General features: G+C 45.4%; 1 protein-coding gene across 2 annotated transcripts in view; it reads left to right on the top strand.

Moving 5' to 3' along the window:
* The window catches only part of TRAPPC11 (trafficking protein particle complex subunit 11), a 34,050-nt gene that overhangs the window by 3,537 nt on the left and 5,563 nt on the right, over positions 1-24,950 (top strand). For both annotated transcript variants that reach the window (XM_084877743.1, XM_084877744.1), the window contains exons 3-26: positions 172-341; positions 1,420-1,490; positions 2,547-2,661; positions 3,309-3,408; positions 4,027-4,100; positions 7,087-7,183; positions 8,186-8,319; positions 9,330-9,477; positions 10,692-10,785; positions 11,663-11,742; positions 11,826-11,904; positions 11,993-12,047; positions 12,523-12,668; positions 13,046-13,107; positions 13,221-13,353; positions 13,894-14,024; positions 16,541-16,696; positions 18,669-18,856; positions 18,954-19,102; positions 19,500-19,621; positions 20,198-20,317; positions 22,248-22,313; positions 22,406-22,562; positions 24,754-24,865. In XM_084877743.1, coding sequence (XP_084733869.1) covers positions 172-341; positions 1,420-1,490; positions 2,547-2,661; positions 3,309-3,408; positions 4,027-4,100; positions 7,087-7,183; positions 8,186-8,319; positions 9,330-9,477; positions 10,692-10,785; positions 11,663-11,742; positions 11,826-11,904; positions 11,993-12,047; positions 12,523-12,668; positions 13,046-13,107; positions 13,221-13,353; positions 13,894-14,024; positions 16,541-16,696; positions 18,669-18,856; positions 18,954-19,102; positions 19,500-19,621; positions 20,198-20,317; positions 22,248-22,313; positions 22,406-22,562; positions 24,754-24,865 — 2,759 coding nt within the window. The remainder of the gene's footprint in view (positions 1-171; positions 342-1,419; positions 1,491-2,546; positions 2,662-3,308; positions 3,409-4,026; positions 4,101-7,086; positions 7,184-8,185; positions 8,320-9,329; positions 9,478-10,691; positions 10,786-11,662; positions 11,743-11,825; positions 11,905-11,992; positions 12,048-12,522; positions 12,669-13,045; positions 13,108-13,220; positions 13,354-13,893; positions 14,025-16,540; positions 16,697-18,668; positions 18,857-18,953; positions 19,103-19,499; positions 19,622-20,197; positions 20,318-22,247; positions 22,314-22,405; positions 22,563-24,753; positions 24,866-24,950) is intronic.

The following is a 24,950-nucleotide window of genomic DNA, read 5'->3' on the forward strand; positions in this document are numbered from 1 at the left end:
GTTCTGCTGTTTGGTCGTTCGGTCGGTTTGCACATTGCGCTTTTATTAGTTCAGATGGCTTGGGTGTCTCCTGAGTGAGATGAATGCCCATAAAGTGCCTGGGGCTCAAGAACAGGTGTTTCTGCTGCTGTTGTCGTCGGGTAACTCTACAACTTCTGCCGATGCTCGCAGAGAACGTCCTACGAGTGGTACATCCCGAAGGGGATCCTGAAGACGGGCTGGATGAACAAGCACCTGAACCTGGTGCCGGCCCTGGTGGTGGTGTTCTACGAGTTGGACTGGGACGAGCCGCAGTGGAAGGAGAAGCAGTCCGAGTGCGCCACCCGCGTGGAGATCGTCAGGTCTGTCTGCGCTCAGGCCGATGGCGGCCGCTCAGGCCCATGGCTCAGGCCGATGGCGGCGGGCACTGTGCAGGCTGCAGCGGTCGCTGTGGGGGTTGCTGAACTCCAGGGAAATGTGTTCAGTTCCAAACAGGACGCATCCATGTTAACTTAAATAATGCTGAGCTGGAGGAGGAAGACATTAGAAGACAGATTGGTCTGGATTTCCAAGTGCTTTTTCTTGCATTTATATATATATATATTTTTTTAATATATTTTATTGATTTTTTATACAGAGAGAAAGGGAGAGAGATAGAGAGTTAGAAACATTGATGAGAGAGAGTCATCGACCAGCTGCCTCTTGCACACCCCCTACTGGGGATATGCCCGCAACCAAGGTACATGGCCTTGACCGGAATCGAACCCGGGACCCTTCAGTCCCCAAGCCGACGCTCTATCCATTGAGCCAAACCGGTCCCTCTTGCATTTATATTTTTTGAAGATACAGTAATTTGCTCGTTAGTCTCATAATACTTTTGCCCTGGCACCAGTTCAGTTTCAAAATAATTCTTTTGAATGGACTACTCTGTCATGTATCACTATAAGGATATTGTATTATAACTTTTACGTGAAAGTATAGAACTTTTACTTTCAAAACAGACTTTTGTAAGGATTCAAAGCTCAATGTGAGATTTTTATTTTTGAAATTGAAATCATTGTGGAATATATGTTTCTCTGTATGCAGGAAAAGATTTTCCTCTAATCTTGTGGATTTTTTAAGTTGAATTTTCTTTCTTTGAATTATCAAATGTATTTTATGTACGGTTTTGAATACATGCATATTTTTAAAATATGTTTTAATTGATTTCAGAGAGAGGGAGAGAGCTCTAGCTGGAAACATCAGTGATGAGAGAGAAACCTTGGCTGGCTGTCCTTGCACGCCCCCTGCTGGGGATGGCGCTCGAACCTGGGCCTGTGTCCTGACCTCCTGGTTCATGGGCCGCTGCTCAACCACTGAGAGATACCACCTGGGCTTGAATACCAGTATATTTCTAAAAAGACAATTTAATTATTTAATGCTAAAACTTTTCCATTGCAGGCAGAGTTTACAAGGGAGAAACACAAAAGTGGCAGTGGTTCTGATTCAGAAGAAAACCCCGTTGCCTCCAGGTATCAAAAAGTTAATAGTGAATTGTTTTATGCCTCCAATTCTTATCACCAAGAAGCATAATTGTTAATGTTGAAATCTTTTATGCATTCAGTTATGGGAAAGATAGTGTGTTAACTTAAAAAGTACTAGTAACACATGCATAATGCTTATTGTAAAAATTTAAGAATATTCAAGAGTGCATATTAAGTCCTGCTCTCTGTCATTTATCTCCCGATGTAGGCATATAGCAACTGACAAATCAGTTCCCACTTGATTTTTAAACAACTTTGTTTACTTACTTATCTGAGACCTGTTTAAATATTAAATAAAAATATTCCTCGTGTAATTTTTTTTTCCTTAATTTACAGTACGGCCAAGGAAAATGCAATAGTATATCTAATTTCTCGTTAGAAAATGCCTGGGTTTTGCCCAGCCAGAGTGGCTCGGTTGCTGGAGCTTTGATTCCTGGTCCGGCCACATACCCACTGAGAGGCCAAAATATTTTTTGTTTCGGTGTTGACACTTGTAGCATCCTAAATCCACTTTCATGAATTATTGTTTCCACTTTTAGTTACGGTTTTGGAAATGGTAATGCGGCCTCTGTGTTGGCATTGCTTTGTGTATCTTGGCTCAGGAGGAAAGGACAAGTTTTTTCCTGACAGATCACGGTCTGGGTCACTTCTGAGAACCCACAGCGGTCTGGAGGGCCCCGGACTCCTGCTGGCATGGGGCAGTGGTGGTTTTTTTTTTTTTTTTTAATGTATTTTATTGATTTTTTACAGAGAGGAAGAGAGAGGAAAGGGATAGAGAGTTAGAAACATCGATGAGAGAGAAACATCGATCAGCTGCCTCTTGCACACCCCCCCCCCCCCCCACTGGGCATGTGCCCGCAAGAAGGTACATGCCTTTGACCAGAATCAAACCTGGGACCCCTCAATCCACAGGCCGATGCTCTATCCACTGAGCCACACCGGTGTCAGCGGTTGGGGTTTTTATTCTCTTGCTCAGGTTTGAGGAGACGCTCATTGGGAAGATTGCATTAATTATTTCCTCTCTCTCGGTGGCCGTGTCTGCAGGCGAGGACGTGATGGCTTCAGAAAGGGCTGCAGCTCTGTGTAATGCGTGTGAGCTCTCTGGGAAATCTCTGTTTGTCCTGCCCCACACTGACCACCTGGTGGGGTACATTATAAGGTAAATGAAGGCCTTTGAAGTCTTTTTCTTCAGTAGATAGTTCATTAAGCATTGAGAAGTTGGAGGTGTAGACCCATTTATGAAAACAAACAAACATGTTCACGGGGGGGGGGGGGGGGGGGGCGGCGGAATTCAAATGGTGTTGAGGAAATGAGATAGAAAGTAAAATCCCCTTAGTCAACTCTTTAACTTTCTCCAGTTACATCAGCATCTTACTACACTTGATCTTTGCCAAAAGGCTGAGAAGCGATTCCATTAGCAATGGACTTAAGTTTCCTTCCTAAAAATGTCTTTTTTAAAAATAAAAATAATATAACCATATAGCATATACTGAACTGCCATGTAACATCACCTCATTGACACCATATGTACCTCTAGGTCAACTTCATTTAAAAAGCTTACTCGTATTTTAAATTGTACTTCTCGGTAACTACCCTGTGGCCTTTTCTGACTTGTTCTCTTATATGACAGTGTCTCTATTTCTGGCCTGTGTTTTACTTCGTTTTCGGTATGTTTATTTATATATTTAAATAACTTTTAAGAAGGGTCTGAGTCCCATCAGAGCTTAGCCTGTCTTTGTAGACTTATCTCACAAATCATGTGACCATTGTCCAGTTCACAGAAGCAGCTTTCTGTTTTTTTAATAGATTAGAAAATGCCTTTTATGAACATGCACAGACCTATTACTACACAGAAATCAGAAGAGTGAAATCTCATAAAGAATTTTTGAATAAAACAACACACCAGGTACGTGTTTTTCCCTGAAGGAGGAAATAATAAAGATTCTAGAGCTGATTAATTTGAGGGAGATAGTGAATGTCTTGGATGTTTTTAAAGGGCTTCGGTACTTTTAAAGTTTTTTTTATTTTTAAGCATATATTTACTTACTTATTTTGTTAATCATTACCCGAGGATATTTTTCACATTGGTTTTTAGAGTGGAAAGGAGAGGGGCGGAGGGAGAGAGACAGAGAGAAATATCAATATGAGACAGATACATCAATTGTTTGCCTCCCAAATGTGCCCAGACTGGGGCTGGGTATCCAGCCTGCAACCTAGGTACATGCCCTTTACCAGAATTGAATCCGTAACCCTTCAGTCTGCAGGCTGATGCTCTAACCATTGAGCACCCCAACCAGGACTTTTTAAAGCATTTAAGAGCTAATTCATTTTTGTATTCTTTGCCCTTACTGTTCTTAAATGTAGATAGACTTTTATAGCCTCCTTAACTATACTTATTTGTTGGAATAATTTTTGAACTTTAATTTTGAATATTTTCTTATGCTTTTGTGTCTCAATAAAAATTATTAAAAATTTTATATTTTTAAGAGAATATGTGTAATGATGTTTTTTCTATTTTTTTCAGCTTTTATTTGTTAGACATCAGTTTAAAATAGCTTTCTTCAGTGAGTTGAAACAGGATACACAAAATGCGCTGAAGTAAGTTTCTAACAGTTGTCAAACTAAATTTTTCTTATCTTGATGTTAATAATATAATATTAATGGCAACTTCTGAATCACAATCAAACTAATTTTAAAATGTTTATGTTGATTTAGATTCAGTTATGTAGTATTTACTTTAGTTTATCTAGAGATGAGTGGAATATAATGTTTTTAGATTTAAAAAAAATGCTTGTTATTGAAAGTAAATTTCATAGAGTTATAAGGCTTTCTGGTCTACTGCCATTAAATGACATGACCTAAAGAAACAATATTAAAATGTTCCCACTTTCTACTTCTTATTTGTGTATTCAGTAAAATGCTTGTGTTAAGATTGCTTTCTTCCAAAGTTAAGTATACATATAAACATTATCTAAGTCAGACTATGAATTTAAGTTGTATAGTGCATTTATTCAGTTAAGCTATGATTTTATTTATTTATTTGTATTTTAATTGATTTTATAGAGAGGGAGGCAGAGAAAGAGGGAAAACATGGATTGGTTGCCTCCTGCAGCTTGCATTTGTGCCCTGACTGGGAATCGAACGGCAGCCTTTGAGGTGTACAGGACAGCGCTCCAGCCGAACCACACTTGCGAGGGCATGATTTTATTTTAATTAAAGTTGGTTTTTAGTTTTTAATGCCTGTTGATAACATCATTTTTCATTCAGTTCTCTGCTTAGAGCTTTGATGAGTAGTTGGGGATGTCTTGGCAGAACTTAAGCCTTTTATTCCTTTGCCACAATTTAATAAAATACGATCTCTTTCTAGCTCTGGCAGTGGCAGTGTAACAAAGGGATTAAAAACAGCAGTATATTCTAAAGTTAAGGACAGGCTAAGTGTACAGGGAGAAAGATCCTCCTGTATAATATAGAGGTAATGTGCAAATTAACCCTCACAAGATGGTTGCCTACAACCAGGCTGGCAGGGCGGGGTAGTGAGAGATGACCCAACAACTGAACAAGCAGGCTGTGTGGGGCAACCAGGCTGGCAGGGGGGCAGTTGGGAGTGATTAGGCTGGCGGGGGGGGGGGCAAGGAGGGGCGACTAGGCCAGCAGAGTGGGGCATTGGGGGTGACCAGGCTGGCGGGGCGGGGGGGGGGGGCAGTTGGCCACCAGGCTGGCAGGGGGGTAGTAAGGACAACCAGGCTGGCAGGGGGGCAGTTAGGAGCAACCAGGCCAGTACATAGAGGTAGTGTGGGGCGATCAGGCTGGTGGGTGGGTGGGGGGGTAGTTAGGAGCAACCAAGTAGGCAGACAGGTGAGCGATTAGGAGCCAGCGGTCCAGGATTGTGCGAGGAATGTCTGACTGCGGTTTAGGCCTGATCCCGGGGATCGGGCCTAAACTGGCAGTTGGACATCCCCCAAGGGGTCCCGATTGGAGAGGGTGCAGGCTGGGCTGAGGGCACCCCCCCTCTGCCCCCATGCACGAATTTCATGCACTGGGCCTCTAGCAGAGAAATAAATAAAAATATAGTACGTCTGTTATTCAGAGGAATATTGCAGAAACCTCTTTTTGTGTGTGTTATTATTGAGGTGGTAAGTACCAAATGGTGTTCTCTAAATCTCAACAAATTCAGATAATTATAGCTGGCCTCACTGTAGTGTATTTTGAATCCAGGGTATTAGTTAAAAACCTTCCATTCCAATTCTGTCCAAAAACACGCCTGGAAAGAAAAGTGCCACCTGAAGCAGTAGGAGCGTTTTCTCTGGAGAAGACCGAGTTTCCTCCTGACGGTCACGTTCAGGGGCGGCTCCTTTACCAGGCTCTCCTGTGTCCCACGCGCTCCCTCGGAATTCTCATTTCCCCTCCAGCCTGCTCCCGAGACCAGTGATACCCACTTACCTGGTACAGACACTTGGGTTTCAAAGCTATTGACCTGCTCTCTTGGTAACACCTTCTTTCCTAGTACAGTTCTATTTGTTTGAGAAGTTTGTGTGAGGCTTTTAAGAAATAACTTATTATTATTATTTTTTAAAAATATATATATATTTTATTGATTTTTTACAGAGAGGAAGAGAGAGGGAGAAAGTTAGAAACGTCGATAAGAGAGAAACATCGACCAGCTGCCTCTTGCACAGCCCCCACCGAGGATGTGCCCGCAACCAATGTACATGCCCTTGACCGGAATCGAACCTGGGACCTTTCAGTCCACAGACCGATGCTCTACCTCTGAGCCAAATCGGTTTCGGCAGAAATAACTTATTTTTTAACAATGCTAATTTAAAAGCAAATATTGATTTCAGAGAGGGAGAAAGATTTAGGAACATCAATGATAAGAGAGAATCATTGATTGGCTACTTCCTGCATGCCCCCTCCTGGAGATGGAGCCCACAACCCAGGCATGAGCCCTGATCAGGAGTCAAACTGTGACCTCCTGGTTCATAAGTCAACACTCAACCACTGAGCCACACTGGCTGGGCAACAATACTAATTTTTAAATTAATTCTGGACAATTTTCCTTAGTTTTTCAACTTTTCCTTTCAGTTATTGACAGGTGTTAATGACAAAGCAAAGTGCGGGTGATGGGACTTTTTAATGAAAAGTCATTGGAGCTTCTCAGACATTATTGTTATTATTATTATTAAATATATTTTATTGACTTCAGAGAGGAAGGGAGAGGGAGAAAGAGATAGAAACATCAATGATGAATGATAATCATTGATTGGCTGCCTTCTGCACGTCCCCTACTGGGGATCAAGCCCACAACCTGGGCATGTGCCCTTGACCGGGATTGAACCTGGGACCGTTCAGTCCACAGGCAGATGCTCTATTCCCTGAGCCAAACCATCTAGGGCTCACACACTGTTAATCCATATACCATTTTTCAGGAAATCAGAGCTTAATATGTATATGTCATTGAGCTGTTGTGTGCTAAGAAATGTTGACTCTCCATTCTCTTTGTTATTTTTAATAATGTTGTTCTTAGGAATCTTTTCTTAAAATTAACTTATAGCGTATTTAATCCCTTTCCTTGTGTTTCTCTTAGGAATTATCGGACCGCCTACAATCTTGTACATGAATTGAGAGCCCATGAAACTAATATTCTGGAAATTAAGACTATGGCAGGATTTATAAACTACAAGGTGAGAGTTCTAATTCCATGTAAAGGAAATTTGTTTTTAAGTATCACATTGTCTTTTTTAAATTTGTAAACCAAATCAGCTGCTTGTTCTAAAAAGTATTAGGTTAATAATGCACCTCTTTTATGTCCTTATCTCAAGGACGCCTAGTGTTTAGCAGCCTAATGGCCATGCTTGGTTTTGAGTTTATGGTTGTCAGAGTTCTAAGGGGGTCCTTTGTCTGTTTTTAAGTGGGAGCAGGAAGGAGAGAGAAGAAAGATGCCTATATCATTGAATTTTAAAAGGTTTAACATGTTAGAACCATGTAAGGCTTCCTTGGTTTAATGCATAGCCATAGGAAAAGTGTAACTATTCACCATAGTGGAAACTTTTATTCATATTATTTACGCATTTTAAATTTATGTACGGTAGGAATAGATGCCCCCAGAAGGCAGGTGAGAGCTGTTTGATTTGATTCTTGATCTTCCCACACTCAGTATTTTAAAGATGGCTGGCACTGGGCTGGTGAGGTGAGGGCAGATGGTAACTTTATTGTTTCTGTAAGGGTAAATTGGCCCAGCTTCCACAGAGAATGTTTTTCAATGGCTGTACAAGTTAAAGTGGATGTTGTCTTTGATCTTAGCAATTCCATTTCAGGAAATTTATCTGACGTGTGCTAACTTGCAAATCATACATATGAGGATATTTATTGCATCCTGAAGTAGGAAAGGATTGGAAACAACCCAGAAATAAGTGACTGGTTAATATAAATGATAACCCCAGGCTTTTTTTCTAAGGCATAGAATAGACTCAGTATGATACTGAGTAATTCATTTATCAAAGGGGCATAACCTCTGGTTTTAGCATAGCCCTTGTCGTAGAGAAAATTGATTCTATCTCCAAGAACTTAAGAGAAGGACGCTCCACAGTCTTTGAAAGTTAGTCTCTATGTTTACGTCTTTTCATGTAAAATGAATATGCCTTCTGACGTTGATTTTCTTTTTGGGTTGATTTTACATTTTGCAGATCTGTAGACTGTGTTTTCAACACAACACCCCATTGGATGCAATTGCTCAGTTCCGAAAACACATCGACTTGTGTAAGAAAAAAATCGGAAGCGCGGAGTTGGCTTTTGAGCATGCTGCATGGATGTCTAAACAGTATGTTTCCAGTTGTACTCTTAGAATGTCTTTTTTTTTTTTTTTTTTAAATACTTGGGATGGGGGAAACGGAAGACATTTGTAATACTGTCAACAACTTAAAAAATACGTGTGATATGAGGGCTAGAATTGGCATGGACTTTGATTTAAATTGAACTAAGATTTTTGTCATTAAGTAGGTTTTTAATGGTCTTGCTTAAGTATGTTTCTAGTAATCCTCTTATATAATAAAAGGGTAATATGCAAGGTGACCAAACAGCGGAAAGACTGTTCACTGTGAGCACCAGGGGGCAGACGCTCAATGCAGGAGCTACACCCTGATGGTCAGTGCGCTCCCACAGGGGGAGCCCCGCTCAGCCAGAAGCTGGGCTCATGGCCGGGGAGCACAGCGGCGGTGGAGCCTCTCCCGCCTCTGCGGCAGCACCAAGGACCCCTTGGAGGATGTCCGACTGCCGGCTTAGGCCTGCTCCCGGGCTGTGGGACACCCCCAAGGGGTCCCGGGCTGCGAGGGCGCAGGCCAGGCTGAGGGAGACACCCTTCCTCCCCCTCCCCCCAGTGCATGAATGTCGTGCACCCGACCGCTAGCTTAGTATATATTTATTGAGATTCTAACATGTATCTAGGTACTGAGAATAGAGCAGCGAACAAAACAAAATCTCTACTGACGTGGAACTTCCTACTTGAGACCCATGTTTAAAAGTTGCTAAAATGAAGTTGTCCCCAGAGTCACTGATGTATTTGATGGTGGCAGCTATGCTGGCATCTGGTTTGGGAGGATATTGTAAAGGTTTGCAGCTCAGAAGAGTGGACTTGGGTACAGAATCTGTTACCCATAATTGATTAGTGTGTATTAGTAGTTACGCAGGAAGTCCTACTCACTTATGGTTCGTCAGTAGCACTATTTTAATCCCGTCTGCTGAGGTGACGGTTCCAGGATGAATAATTATAAAAGTAAGCTTTTGCTTTTTCATTCTTTTTTTATTTCTTGATTTTTTTTCTTTTTCTTTAAGATTCCAGGCCTTTGGAGATTTATTTGATGAAGCTATTAAGTTAGGGTTGACAGCTATTCAAACTCAGAATCCCGGTTTCTATTACCAGCAGGCAGCGTACTATGCCCAGGAGCGGAAGCAGCTCGCAAAAACCCTCTGCAGCCACGAAGTAAGTTACTGACCCCCGAGCCATCTGCCGTTTAGGAAGTTGGTTCCTCTTCTCTTGAAAGAAGATAAACTAAATGGTGTGGGTCATTTTTTTCCCAAGCCTTTGAATAGAATTGGCTTTTTATATTTCAGGAATTGTTTTTTTTTGTGTGTGTGTTTTTAAAAAAAATATATTTTATTGATTTTTTTACAGAGAGGAAGAGAGAGAGGGATAGAGAGTAAGAAACATCGATGAGAGAGAAACATCGACCAGCTGCCTCTTGCACACCCCCCACCGGGGATGTGCCCGCAACCAAGGCACATGCCCTTGACCGGAATCGAACCCGGGGCCCTTCAGTCCACAGGCTGACGCTCCATTCACTGAGCCAAACCGGTTTTGGCTATTTCAGGAATTGTAATCATTTTCCGTTTTAGCCTGAATACTCCATTTTGCCTGGGAATGAGAAGTTTTTCTTAGAAGAACTGGCTTAGGTGGTCAATAAGCTGGTGATGTAGACAAGAGAAAACTACTCTAAAATAAAAGCCACAGGCAGCCCGGGCCACGCTGTCAGGCCAGCGTCCCGTTTCTGTGCGCACGGCTGCGGGAGCCGGAAGGACAGCAGACGTGAGCACCACTTTGGCCCGCCGGAGCGGATGCCCCTGTGCTCCTTTCTCTTTCCGAGGTTCCCCCTCGGGAGGACTCCTAAGAATCCGAGACTTCATGTGGATTGCATCGTTTCTTAAACTTGACAATTCATTTTACCTTTCTCTCGGATGATTATATTTAAATACTGATTTCCCATAAGCATAAGGTGACCAGAAGTCCCACTTTTGGCAGGACAGTCCCAATTTTTAACAATTTGTCCCGCATCTCGTGGTGTTTTAAAAAGAATCTTTCCAAAAATTGGGACTTTTTAAAAACGCTGCAGGATGCGGGACAAATTGTTAAGAATCGGGACTGTCCCGCCAAAAGCAGGACGTCTGGTCACCTTACATAAGCACCTTTAAAATAAGCACATGGTGTATGTGTGTGCATGCATTTACATTCATACAGCGGCATCCATTTGTTTTCACCTGAAGTCAGTTTTCTTCTCTGAAGATGGGGTATGTCAGCAGCGCCTCACTGGTATTGGAGTGGGCTGGTGTCTGTGTTTGTGCACACCTGCTCTGTCACGGAGGGAGAGCTGGTGTGTGTGGTCACAGGGACTCCTGTTCAGGCTGTGTGTTCCCTCGCAGGCCGCGGTGACGTATCCCAGCCCTGACCCGTTGGAAACACAGACCGGCGCTCTGGACTTCTACGGACAGCGGTCCTGGCGGCAAGGAGTACTGAGTGAGCTCCTCCCCCCTCCCTTCTCAGCCCCAGGAGGCACAGATCGCTCTCATAGCGCTCCTCTTGGCTGCCTTAGGCAGAGCAAATTGTGGAGGTGAAAAGGAGTGTTTTTAAAATACTTTTTAAATCTTTTTTCAGTTTTTAGAATGTTTTGTTTGTATTCCTACCTCTGAGAATAATTTAAAATTAAAAATGGGATAGGATTAAAGTATTTGGACATCTGTTGTCTTAACTTTAATGATCTGTTTGATATTTTAAAACAGCATTTGTATCGCCTCAAAAATAATTTCTCTGCATCTTTTTTGTGTGTGTTTTATGCAAACTTAATTCCATTGGAGCAATTTCTGTGGCAAGTGTTGAAAAATTATTTACTTCCGTCTCCAGGAAGGATATTCTGTCTAGAGCACATGTGTCAAACACAAGGCCTGCGGGCCAAATCCAGCCCGCCAGGCCTTGCAATGTGGCCCGCACCGCGCTGTCATCACTGCACTCCGCTGTCAGTTTATGACATTGTCAGTTTATGACTGTTCAGTAAACCATTCGGCCCGCGATTTAGGCTGGATTTTAGATTTTGGCCCCTTCTCTGATTGAGTTCGACACCCCTAGTCTAGAGAATGATGGTGGTGTTCTTCTCCAGGTGGTTGATTCCACTTGGCAGAGAACCCTGAGCTCAGCGATGTTCTCTTTGGAACAGAGGTCACAGAGACGTTGCCAGGCTAATAGAGCTGTCTCTGTCAATCTTGTAAGTTCTAGAATGTTTAAGAATTGTAAATAGGTTATATTGAAGTAAGGATTCAGGAGTGTGCACACCCCTCTTCATGTGGAGGAGCCATGTTCGGTGTGCTGACTAAAATGGGTTGGGCCTTACCCAATGCAGGTTTTGACCTTTCGGATCCTGAAAAAGAGAAGGTGGGAATTCTTGCCATTCAGCTGAAGGAGAGAAATGTGGTTCACTCGGTGAGTTTTTCCCCAGGGCCAGCTACTTTTTACAGTATTCAAGTTATATTTGTTAGAATGTCTCACACTCTCTTTTCTAACAGGAAATAATAATAACTCTTCTGAGCAATGCTGTTGCGCAGTTTAAGAAGTACAAGTGTCCGAGAATGAAAAGTCATCTCAGTATGTATCCATGACATGCCACAGTTTCATCAATTGGAATGCTTTTTATGTACTAAATTATGTACATCCAATCTTTCTTCCTGTGTAGTGGTCCAGATGGGAGAGGAATATTACTATGCAAAGGATTACACCAAAGCTTTGAAGTGAGTCATGTTCACTGTATTTTTATTTTTATTTATCTTTTCCATTTTTATTTTTAATTTATTTATTGATTAAGGTGTTACATATGTGTCCTTATTCCCGTATTACCCCCCAATCCACCTTCACTGTATTTTTACAAGTATTATGATTACCTTACAGCACAATTAGAAATTTGTACTGAAGGATTTAAAATTTCCCTATTTATCTTCTATTAAACTCCATTTCTGTGATTTTTTTCAAGTACTATCTACTAGTACAAACAATCCTTCTCAAAGTCTTAAGGAGCCTCAGAGTTAGCTAAATATGAGAATACTTGTTAAACTATTTCAGTAAGATTTTCTGAAGTTTGGGCACTTTGTTTTCTCCCAGACCTGTCTCTCCCCCCACTCCCCCCGCCCCCACCCGTATCTCCCCCCCTCTCCCCCCACCTTCGTCCTGTGAAGCTGCTCAGCCTGTCTTTCACTCCGTCGTCTCCAGGTTGCTGGACTATGTGATGTGTGATTACCGGACCGAAGGCTGGTGGACTCTGCTCACGTCGATACTGACGACAGCTCTCAAGTGCTCCTACCTGATGGCCCAGTTGAAGGACTACATCACCTATTCCCTAGAACTCCTTGGAAGGGGTAACGTGCTGTGCTTCCCGTTACACTCTGAGTTTTTAAGGTTATTCAGCAGCCCGAAGCCGCTGAAAATCGGGAGAATAATTATGCCAGATATTCTGTAGTACTCTTGCTGTGCACAGGTCACTGCAAAGTGAAGGCATTCTTAGCTTTCGTGGAACTGAGATAGCTGAGGGACTTGTAGCTTCTTTAAAACTTGTCCTAAAATAAGTTTCCTGTAGACGTCAGTGCGAGTGTGTAAAGCGTTGGGGTTCGCTTTAGAAAGCTGTCTGTCAGTTTTCTGGCTTCGTGCTCAGCAGAGACAGTTACTCTGCAATGTTTTTGTGCTTCGGTGGGGGCGGTCTTATGCTCTGGTTTTTTCTTCTCTTTCTTCACACTAGCTTCAACTCTGAAAGATGACCAGAAGTCTCGGATAGAGAAGAACCTCATAAACGTTTTAATGGTGGGTTGGAATTCTCCGTGTAAAGCGCGTTCCGGGGCTGTGTGCTTGGATCTGGTCCCGGCACGTGTGTGTCTGTGACCAGCTGAGCGAGGGTCTGACTCTGTGTTGTGCAGAACGAAAGCCCCGAGCCTGAGCCGGACTGTGACGGCGCCGCCGTGAAAACTGCCCAGAAGCTGTGGGCGGACCGCATCTCGCTGGCCGGCAGCAACGTGTTCACCATCGGCGTGCAGGACTTCGTGCCGTTCGGTGGGTGGCCGGCGCCTGCGGTGTTATTTCAGGGAAATTATCCTTGTTTCTACAATATGAATAGGTGCAGAATAATAATGACAAAAATCAAAGAATTTTCAAAGTATAGTCATTTTATAAATACACTAATTTTATTTATTTCCCCCCATGGATGATCAAAATTTTAAATAGTTTATATCTTAAATTTACTTTGTTCATTTATAGTTCAGATGTTATTTGAAACACGTTTTAAAGTTATCTAAAACACATGTGCTTTACTATCTAAGGTAGGTATTTTGGACGAAATTAAAAGTAACAAAATGGTTCTTTTCCTTTAAAATGCTCTGTTAGTTACATTTCAGGAGCACTGGCGTTTTTAAAATTAGTGCTTGTTTCGGAACTGTAGTTTACTTAAATTGGGTTTGTTTTTAAAACGTGAGTTCCCTTTGCATGGACGCACTTCCCGTGACGGCCGTGAGGGATGCGCTGTGGGGGGTCCTCGCCGCGGAGCAGGATGGGCCGGGTGTGCGGTGTGGACTCGGCCCCTCTGTTTCTTTCCAGTGCAATGCAAAGCCAGGTTCCACGCCCCCAGCTTCCACGTCGATGTTCCCGTGCAGTTCGACATTTACCTGAAGGCTGACTGTCCGCATCCCATCCGGTTCTCTAAGCTCTGCGTCAGCTTCAATAACCAGGTACCGGGGCCTGCTAACGGGCCTCACGGCGTGTGAACCGTACTGCGGCTTCCGTACGTCAGAGAACGTGAGCTTAGTGAGCTGAAGGTCTTAATGGTTTTGTAGGAAATGAAACAATGTGTATAGTAGTTCTCAACGTAATTCAGATTTAACATTTTTCCTACTATCGATTTTTGTTTTTCACTCCATGCTTATGACATCTAAGAACTTTGGTCTATACATTTTTGTAATGTGTAACTTGAATTCCAAATAAGATATCTTCAGAATGAGTGTAATTTTCAAAACCACCCGCTCTGCACATAGCATTGATATGGTTTCTCATTATTAAGCTACTAGGTGCCTGATGGTACAGAAGTTGGGGGGGGTGGATGTAAATGAAGAGTCAGTGCGTGAGTCGGTGCTCCTCCACGTCCGTCCCCAAGCTCACACTAGCACCTTCTTTTAAAAAAAATATATTTTATTGATTTTCTTTACAGAGAGGAAGGGAGAGAGATAGAAAGCTAGAAAAATCAATGAGAGAGAATCATCAATCAGCTGCCTCCTGCACACCCTCCACTGGGGATGTGCCCACAACCAAGGTACACGCCCCCAACTGGAATCAAACCTGGGAGCCCTGAGTCCGCAAGCTGACGCTCTATCCACTGAGCCAAACCGGTCAGGGCACTGTCACCTTCTTGAGTAGTCGAGGCGTTGTCAGCAGCTTCGCTCTGCAGGAGGGGGCCCGCTGTATTTCCCGTGTGAGCACGTTTGAGGTGGGACGGAGTCAAGTGCTGCGTTCTCACTTTCACTAGAAGCTCACTTAGCAGATAATTGCCTCTGGTCACCCAGACAGGGTCTGGTGCCTCTAACCAGTAAGCACTTACTGAGAATTACAATATTCTTGATATTATCGTGAACCTGAAAAGTTTGAGAATTTTAAAGCAAAAGCTTGAAGACATTTTATTCCAGTAACAAAACAGAGGGAGAGAAATGCTATGGAAACCAACCGGAGGCTGCCGGGCAGGGCAGGGCAGGGCAGAGGCCGCCCCCCTGGCGCACCTGACCTTCCTGTGAGGATAGGAAAGGTAGGATGCCAATGGTGGGAGGTGAGGGATGCGAGGCATTTCGATAGTCTGGGCTCCCCAGTGTTGATAAAGGACAGAGAATGAGGGCTTGTCACAGCCGTGGCGTCACTGTCGGGGGTTGTTCAGTAAGGACTTGTTTTCCTTTCTACAACCTGAGCCCACAGGACAGGTAACTGTTTTGCTCACCAGGAAATATTTTAAATCTGGGATTAGAGTCAGTATATAGACTCGTATTTTACTTTGCTTGTATCCTACTATCCTATTTCCATCCTTTATTAGATAACAAACATAGACTATTTCTGTAATGTAAAACTAATAAGAATATTAAAATGTAAAGCAATTACTTTTACGTTAGGTTATATTCTGAACATGTGTTATTTGAAATTCAAGATACAGTTCACAGGAAACATAGTGGCTTGTTCTTAGATTTCATAAGCATGGATTAGAAATGAAAATGAGGGAAGGCAACGACATAGCCTGTAGGAGTTTTCTGAGAAGACACTCCACCTGCTGGGCTGCAGGCAGCTCCTGGGCGCTCTTGGCATCTGAGGCCTGGGTGGGAGTGGTGCGTCCCCTGGTTTATATGGGGTGGGTCTGGGTTGGCGCATCGGGAAGAGGAGCCGCTGTGGGAAGACAGGTGGGCGGTGGGTGTGCAGCTGGACGTGCTGAATCTGGATCTCGTGAAACTACCCCCTAGGCCAGTGGTTGGCAAACTGAGGCTCTAGAGCACATATGTCAAACACAAGGCCCGCGGGCCAAATCCAGCCCGCCAGGCCTTGCAATGTGGCCCGCACCGCGCTGTCATCACTGCACTCCGCTGTCAGTTTATGACATTGTCAGTTTATGACTGTTCAGTAAACCATTCGGCCCGCGATTTAGGCTGGATTTTAGATTTTGGCCCCTTCTCTGATTGAGTTCGACACCCCTACTCTAGAGCCACATGCGGCTTTTTGGCCCCTTGAGTGTGGCTCTCCCACGTGCGGGCGCATACATACAGTGGGATTGAAACTTTGTGGCCCATGCGCAGAAGTCGGTTTTTGGCTCTCAAAGAAATTTCAATGGTTGTACTGTTGTATTTGGCTCTGTTGACAAATGAGTTTGCCGACCACTGCCCTAGGGTATGGATGTGAGCTTCTGGTGAGGGAAACAGGACAGAACTAGAAGCCTCTGTGTGGGAAATAGCAGAGGGGCGAGCAGGTAGACGGCAGGCTGCAGTGCAGTGAGCGCACAGAGAGGAGAGTGAAAGCCTGGTACGGACACTGCAGCCTGGTCTCGGTGCGGGGGTAGGCGCCTGCTCTGCATAAATCTCCCTTCCCCGGAAGCCCTGCGTCCTGCTTCCGGGCAGCGGAGGCAGCCCAGCAAGCAGCGCCAGCTCCCTCGCATGCAGTGCGAGCCCAGCGTGACGTGTGATGTTTGTGAACCACCGGTGGCTCTCGCTGTCCTCTTTTTCAGGAATACAACCAGTTCTGTGTGATCCAGGAAGCATCCAAAGCAAGTGAAGTTTTAGAAAACTTGTCTCAGGGGAAGATGTGCTTAGTTCCTGGTAAAACGAGGAAGTTTGTATTCAAGTTTATTGCAAAAACTGAAGATGTGGGAAAGAAAATTGAGGTTAGTTATGAAATTCATTTGAGAGATTTGAATGATAGAAGTATATGTGTATGCCGGAGAAAATTGAAGTGATGCAGATGTTTATTAAGTAAGAAAGTCTGCCACTTGGACTTGCCGAGGGAACACCATTCATACTGATTGGGGGTTTCCTTTCACTGAGATACATGCCCGGTATTCAGTGGTTGGCTGTTCTACCTCATAGTGTATGTTAGACGTCATTTCCTGTTAGCACATGAGACCAACCTTATTTTTTAATGGTGACAAATCCCTTAAGGAATTATAAGCAAAACATATATAATATAGCAATTGTATTTTGTATAATGTGACAATTCAGTCATTTTGATGTTTAAACATTGCTGATTACATATTTTAAAGATAAAAAGGAAGATATATATCTATATATATCTATCTATCTATCTATATATATATATATATAGATATATATATATATATATAGATATATATATATATTTTTTAAGGATTCTTTCAATATAGATAATTCAAATGCTTTTCAGGCATATACAATGAAAGTAATGTTTTATTGAGCATAAACTCTGAAGCCAAACTATGTGGGTTTAAATTTCAACTCTCCAGCTTATTCAACTCTCCAGCTTATTAGCTTGTGGCCCTGGGCAGTTTCTTGACTTGTTTGTGTCTCAATTTATTCACATGTAAAGTGGGGGTAATAACAGGACCTACCTCTTAGTGTTTCGTGGGCATTAAATGAGTTAGCTAATGTAAATTGCTTGTAACAGTGATTGGTATGCAGTAAGCACTCATTAAGTGCATGCTTTCCAAGGCTTGAATGAGAATAGTCGGCTAATGTCAACTTGGGACCCTTTCCAAGATGGAAGCTTTAGACTGTACTACCAATACTCCCCCAATAATTCCTATGAGTCTTTTGAATTCATTATTATCCAATATCCTGAGATTTTGTGTATTCATTTTTAAAAGAAATCTTCATGATTTTGACTAAATCCCTAATTACATGTTTTTTGCAAGGTGCCTAAGGAAGCCTACCAGACGTAAATCATAATTAATAATGTTATGTTGAGTATATTGTTGGTGGATTTAGTTGAAAGGAGCATTTGTTCAATTAGTAAAGAATATCATTGCTAATACCAGAGATGTCTTCAGGAAAAATGTGTGGAATGAGGTTGTGAATATGTTAATGGTTATCAAAAACATTGGTTTATTTCACTTAGCAACCACTGCTTGTGCACCTGTTAGATCAGGCACTGTGCCAGGTGCTGAAACCATGGCAGTCAGAGTCGTAGCTAAAAAGTCAGGTTATTCTTTGTTTAAAGGCAAAGATTTTTAAACCTAGTGTTAGCCTGTGTCCCAGCTCATCAGTGGCCATGGTAAGACTTAACGGCAAGTTTCTCTGTGGTTTCCTTTTTTTTTTTTTTTTTTTTTTTTTAAATTTATTGATTTTGTACAGAGAGTAAGGGAGAGAGATAGAGAGTTAGAAACGATGAGAGAGTCATCGATCAGCTGCCTCTTGCACACCCCCTACTGGGGATATGCCCGCAACCAAGGTACATGCCCTTGACCGGAATCGAACCTGGGACCTTTCAGTCCCCAAGCCGACGCTCTATCCATTGAGCCAAACCAGTTTCTCTGTGGTTTCCTTTTTACTTGGCTTCCCTGAGAGGAAGGGGGAGAGAGAGGAGGAGAGGGAGAAACATCCATCAGTTTGGTTGCACTCGGACCACTGGGGATCAAACCTGCAACCTCGGTGTGTGCGGCCCCCCCCCCCCCCCCCCCCCCCGCCCGGTGTGTGCCCCGTCCGGTGTACGGGCGACTCTGCAGCCGGCTGAGCCGCCCCGGCCAGGCCAGCGGGAGTCTGACTTCTCTCGCACCTGGGCGTCTGCGTGAACCCCACAGACCAGCCGTCTCCGGTGGGATTTGTGGAGAGGGGCTGGCGACACCCAGAGCGGGCTGGCTGTGCTGACACGCCGCCTCCTCTCAGATCACCTCCGTGGACCTGGTCCTGGGCCACGAGGCGGGCAGGTGCGTGGTGCTGAGCTGGCAGGGCGGAGGGGGAGACGCCGCGTCCGCCCAGGAAGCCCTCCAGGCCTCGCGCTCCTTCAAACGGCGGCCCAGGCTCCCGGACAGCGAGGTGCACTGGGACAGCGTGCTCGTGCAGGCCAGCACCATGTGAGTCGGCTTGCCCGGCGGGCTCCTTTCGTGGGCGTCTCTGTGGGACTCGGTGGTTTCCAAGGCGCCCAGGCCCTCAGCGGTGGTTCCCCCACAGGGTCATCTCCAGGGTCCCCAGCATCTCGGTGCACCTGCGGCACGACCCGCCCGCCCTGACCAACGAGATGTACCGGCTGGTGGTGACGGTGCAGTCCCACGAGAAGACCCCGATCCGCGACGTGAAGCTCACGGCTGGTCTGAAGCCCGGTGAGCACACCTTTTCCGTTTGGTCAGTGTTAATGCACATAAACCCGTGGTGTGGGCCCCAGGAGGTCTGTTTAAAATGTGGTCATGCCGAAACCGGTTTGGCTCAATGGATAGAGCGTTAGACTGCGGAATGAGAGGTCCCAGGTTTGATTCCGGTCAAAGGCACGTATCTTGGTTATGGGCACATCCCCAGGGGTTGTGTGCAAGAGGCAGCTGGTCGATGCTTCTCTCTCATCAATGTTTCTAACTCTCTATCCTTCTCTCTTCCTCTCTGTAAAAAATCAATAAAATGTATTTAAAATAAAATGTGGTCATGATGTACTGCGCTTTGTGCAGCGTAGACGGTTAGGATAAGCTCTGAATTCTCTGGACTCTAAAACAATGTTAACCCTTTCAGGGCAGGATGCCAATCTGACTCAGAAAACGCAGGTGACGCTCCGCGGGACGGAGCTGTGCGATGAGTCCTGCCCGGCCCTGCTCACCGACATTCCCGTGGAGGACCTGCGCCCCGGGGAGCAGGTGACCGGGGACCGGCCGGGAGGAGGGCGCTAGCTAGCTCGCCTGTAAGCGGAGCGAGTCTCACAGCGTTTCAGAGCGTTTCCTGAGGCGGACATGGGACTTGGCGTCTTCACACTTAAATGTGTAAATGTCTTCAGCTTTTATACAAGGGGTTTTAGAACAAATGACCCTGATAAAAGAACTAAATAACATTAAATAACACTGTGTGTGTAGCTCAGTGAAATAACTTGATTCCAAGCCAAACACAAAGATTTCTTGAGGAGCGGGGCCTGGGGATGAAAAGATGGCATGGTAAAGATCCCGCTCTGACACTGCAGGAGCAGCCTGTGGAAAGGGTTCAAGCATTGAACCAGTTGCTATGGTAAATGTCGGGACGTTATCCCCAAATATACCGGGTGTCCCCTAAAAATGTATGCGCGCTTTGACAGTTGATAGCTCAATTTTGAAAATGTATTTTAAATGATCACTGCCTTTATAGTTATTCAGAATGTGTGCCTACATTTTGGGGGACACCCTCATATGTCAGGTGGAAATGTGTGATAGTAATTAAATTAAAATACTTTTATTCTGTTACAGCTGGAGAAAACATTGTACATCCGCTGCGGGACAGTGGGTTCCAGAATGTTCCTCGTGTATGTTTCCTACCTGATCACGACGACTATTGAAGACAAGGAAATCGTCTGCAAGTGCCACAAGGTCTGGTTTTCCGTGGCTCCTTCCGGAGGCGCCATGTTGTTTTAGTTTACTTGTCAAAAAGCAGGTGCTCAGAGTCTATTTCAGATTTTCATGAAAATCGGTTGATTTGTTTTTCTCACTGAAATTGATCATAAACAGTACAGTGAGGCATTCATTGCTCAAACATTCGGAAATTGGCCGGCATGGCTTCTCACATGGAGAATCAGAAGGTTAGAGCACTCGAGCACACAGATCACGAGAGTTTAAACTGTCTGCTAGTCACACACCAGATACAATCGCTGAGTTGGCTCATACGTAGGGGGTTTTGGAGGAAGGTTTCCCTTCTGAGATATTTTTCTGTGAAAATAGGCTCTTAGGCAAGTTGGTTGGGTAAGTGCACGCCGAGGAGAGACCAGAGGCAGCTGCTGTCCATCGGATGGAATTCTTGGTGGTCTGCTTTCTGTTTATAGAGATGGGGGGGGGGGGGGCATTTTCTTTCTGTAGACTTAACCATGCTTTATGTAATGCTCACGTCTGTCAGTGGAAAACTGATATTTAGTGTCTTTCTCCTGGCAGCTGGTTGTCTCAGGGTTTTCTAGAAACCGGCTTCTCAGCCCCGCAGGGGTTGGCCTGGTTACCTGGGGGTTTGTCGTTTGGTCACTGCAGAGTCTAGGCAGTGGGCTCTTTGTAAGTTACTGGGAAGCAAAACCCTCCCAAGAAAATCAGGAGGGAGGAAGGCATGGAACGTGCTGTTAAAAGTTTCATCCAGCCCTGGCTGGTTTTGCTCAGTGGATAGAGCGTCGGCCTTTCTTTTTTAAAAATTGATTTCAGAGAGGAAGGGAGTGGGAGCGAATTAGAAACATCAATTTTTAAATTAAAAAAAATATATATTTTATTGATTGTTTACAGAGAGGAAGGGAGAGGGATAGAGAGCTAGAAACGTCAATGAGAGAGAAACATCGACCAGCTGCCTCCTGCACACCCCATACCGGGGATGTGCCCGCAACCAAGGTACATGCCCTTGACTGGAATCGAATCTGGGAACTTTCAGTCCGCAGACTGATGCTCTACCACTGAGCCAAACCGGCTTCAGCAATTTTTAAATTTTTCAATCTGAGGGAAATGGGTCAGTGCCCTGACTAAGTAGTCGGGTATTGCATGTTTTAAACAATGCTTGCGGCACACTGTTGAGCATTCCTGGCCTAGCTGGATGTAACGGGATGCGCCTGGATGGTGAGTCAGCCGGTGAGGGTGCTGTCTCAGCATTGCCTCCTGGCTTGGGAAGCTCAGGTGGGCCGTGTCGCTTCTCTGGCCTCTGTTTCCTCATCTGTAAAATCAGAATGTTACAGTTCTGTGCAGCGCCTGGAGGAGGTGGAGCATGTGGTCAGTCAGGCTCCAGGGTCCGATCTGGTTCCGTTTCTGCCGTGGTCACTTCCCAGCCACGTGCCTGTCTCACCTTCACGCGGCGGTAACAGCAGCACGTGTTTCCTAGAGTTCTGAGCATTGCATTTTACAGGTGCAGTGATTAAACACTCCTCACACAGTGTTATCGTTCTTGCTCTTTTACTCATCTTGAGTCGAGGCGACAGAAGAAGAGCCAGATTCGGTGCTTGGCACCGCGGGCTCTGTGGCCTGAGCCAGCCAGTGTCTTCCTGACCTCTGGCTCCTGTGGCAGGATGGCGGCCGTGCCTGCCCTGCCCCCTCACTGGGGCCTGAGATAACGCGCAAGAAGGCGCTTCTCAGTGTGATGGTGACACACGGGTTAATTTATTAGAAAAAGGGTCTGGTCTCCACGTGGCTTTTTACAAGAACCTAAGGGGAAATCAGCGCTTCTTGCTACATACGTTGGGACGGTTTATTTAGACTGTTTGGTGTGCCTTCTGCTCTGAAAACTTTACATACGCTTACGATTTAGAACACCATTGCATGTGCCTTTCACATCTTCCTGCAGGACGAAACTGTAACGATAGAAACCGTCTTCCCGTTCGATGTGGCGGTTAAGTTTGTTTCTACGAAGGTATGTCCCTGTGAAGCAGATTGGGAATCAGTTAGGTGATAGAGATGAACGGAGAAAATAAGATGGATTCGCCCTGTCTTCCTTCGTGACAGTTTGAGCACCTGGGGAGAGTGTACGCCGACATCCCCTTCCTGCTGATGACGGACCTGCTGAGCGCCTCCCCCTGGGCGCTCACCATCGTCTCCAGCGAGCTCCAGCTCGCGCCCACCATGGCGTCTGTGGACCAGCTGGAGTCCCAGGTGGACAGAGGTGAGACTGCGGATCCCACACTTCGTTAGCGGAAGAGTTAGGTGTGTGCGTGCACACGCGTGTGCACTGTGCCCACCTGTGGGCGCGCACGTGTGTAGGCTGGCAGTGTAAGAGTTAGCTTTGGTAAGGAAAGGAACGGGACACTTATGCTCACAAGAACCAGATGCCTTTAGAATTCAGGTAGAATCAGCATCACTTACCATTTTAGTTACATTTTTTTAAATCAGGGTTTTGCTACGATAAAGCTACTTGTTAAAAAAGGAACCTAAGAAGGGTACAGCAGGGCCTCGAATAGCACGGTTCCCCTCACGGTTGTGTTGTTACCGCATGAGGAGGCGCCATAGGGACGGAACTCCTGCTTCTGCTGGAACCTGTGGTCTGGCTCTGTGCCGTCTCACTTAGAGGGGCCGTTCTCTTTCCTGCCCCAGCTTCTCAGCCCGTTCCTGCTGCATCCTCCTGGTCCATCAGCGTTGGTTCCATCAATGAGTGATGCCTATGTTAAGATAACACCAGGCTTATTATCCTGAGGTCAGAAGTCCCAAAACCAAGGACTGGGTGTCTTTAGGCTCCAGGGAGACCCTTCCCTCGGCCTTTCTCTGTGTCTGGGGCCACGTGGGTTCCTTGGCTCGTGCCTCCTCCCTCCCATTCAAAGCCAGCGTGGCTCGTCCTCAGAAACCTGTCTGCCCGCTGCTTCCATTGCCCCTCTCCTCTCGGCCCCTTGGTGCCTCCCTCCCTCTCCTCGCCTGTGGTAGCATTGGGCACACCTGGCTGGTGCAGGACGGCCTCCTGCTTTAGGACCCTCATCCCTCGGAGAGGCCCTGTCCGCCCTGGGAGGGCACATGCCAGGTCTGGGAGTGAGGGGGGGATACCTTTGGATGGGTGGGGGCCGCCGAGAACACCAGCCCTGGTGCACTGTCAGGTTTGTATCTGACACATTACAAATCGCAACTTTCCTCGCCATAAATGTGACCTTAATTGTTAGGAAAGTCTGTGATCATTTTGGTTATAACGTCTTAGAATTAGGGAGGACTTTGGGGGAATTAATATGAACACTTCAGGTTTATATTTTATTTATTTATTATTTTTTAAAATATGTTTTATTGACTTTTTACAGAGAGGAAGAGAGAGGGATAGAGAGTTAGAAACATCGATGAGAGTGAATCATCGATCAGCTGCCTCCTGCACACCCCCTACTGGGGATGTGCCCGCAACCAAGGTACATGCCCTTGACCGGAATCGAACCTTGGACCTTTCAGTCCATAGGCCGATGCTCTATCCACTGAGCCAAACTGGTTTCGCCACTTCAGGTTTTTAAAAAAGCTATTCTAAGAGGGTTGAATTGATGTGAGTTCTGCTAACTGGGGTACATTATCATATCCTAGTCCTTAAAATTAATTAAAAGGAGTTAATTCAAGTATAGATGGACCCAGGTTTTTCCCTTCTCGTTTCTGGTATCTACCCACAGTCATAACCATGAGTTCATCACAGCCTTCTGCGTGGGAAGCCCATGAAAACAGTTACTAATGTGTAGGGCCTTGGCTGTCATTCTTGGGTGTTGCTCTTGATTTGCTGGAGTTGGCATTAGATGGGCACCGTTGCCAGCTGGCATTAACAGGAGTGACATTGCATGCCAGGATGTGCGGAGGGTAGGCAGGGCTTGGTGTAGAGGAACGTTCATCTAGTCATCAGGAGGTTTTTCATTATTTGGTGAGTGGAGCACATCTTTTCACGCGAGGTCGGTAGCCACGTTGGGCAGTAGTGAGTCACTGTCGGATGTGTTCCGTTTTGGTGATCTCAGCACTAAGTGCCCGTTCAGAGACAGCCCGGTCCTCTGGAATGCTGCTTTTACTGCTTTAAGGAATAACTGAAATTGCCCGGTTTTGTTTTTACTTCCTATTGGGAAACGTTTCCTTTGGAGACATGAAGTAATTTGAAGAAATAAAGATAATCACCAGAGGGTGTTACTCTGACTCCAGACTCCTCCCCCTCACTGGTCCCCAGGGGAGCGAGTCACAGACTGGCAGCTGCCCGGCTGCCTTTTCTGCCGGGTTGGAAAAGACATGCGAGGGGACATGAGGATGCTGCGAGCCGCAGTGTCCGAGTCTGAGAATGCAGACCCAGGTTCTCGCTGTTCCCGGTGGCCTCCGCACGCGTGGGCCCTGCACGGGGACTGACTGGCTCCTGCCTGCAGTTGTCTTGCAGACCGGAGAGAGCGCGAGTGAGTGCTTCTGCCTGCGGTGCCCGGCGGCGGGGACCGTGGACGGCGGCGTGGCCACGGGGCACTACGTCATCTGCTGGAAGAGGTGAGCTGTCAGCGCTTTCTCACCGCCCGCGCTCTTCTCATGCCTTAGCTGCTCGCCGTCGTCCTGTTGTAGTTGGGAGCTCGGT

Source organism: Pipistrellus hanaki, assembly GCF_964339955.1.
Source record: "Pipistrellus hanaki genome assembly, chromosome: 3".
In the NCBI taxonomy this organism is placed as follows: Eukaryota; Metazoa; Chordata; class Mammalia; order Chiroptera; family Vespertilionidae; genus Pipistrellus; species Pipistrellus hanaki.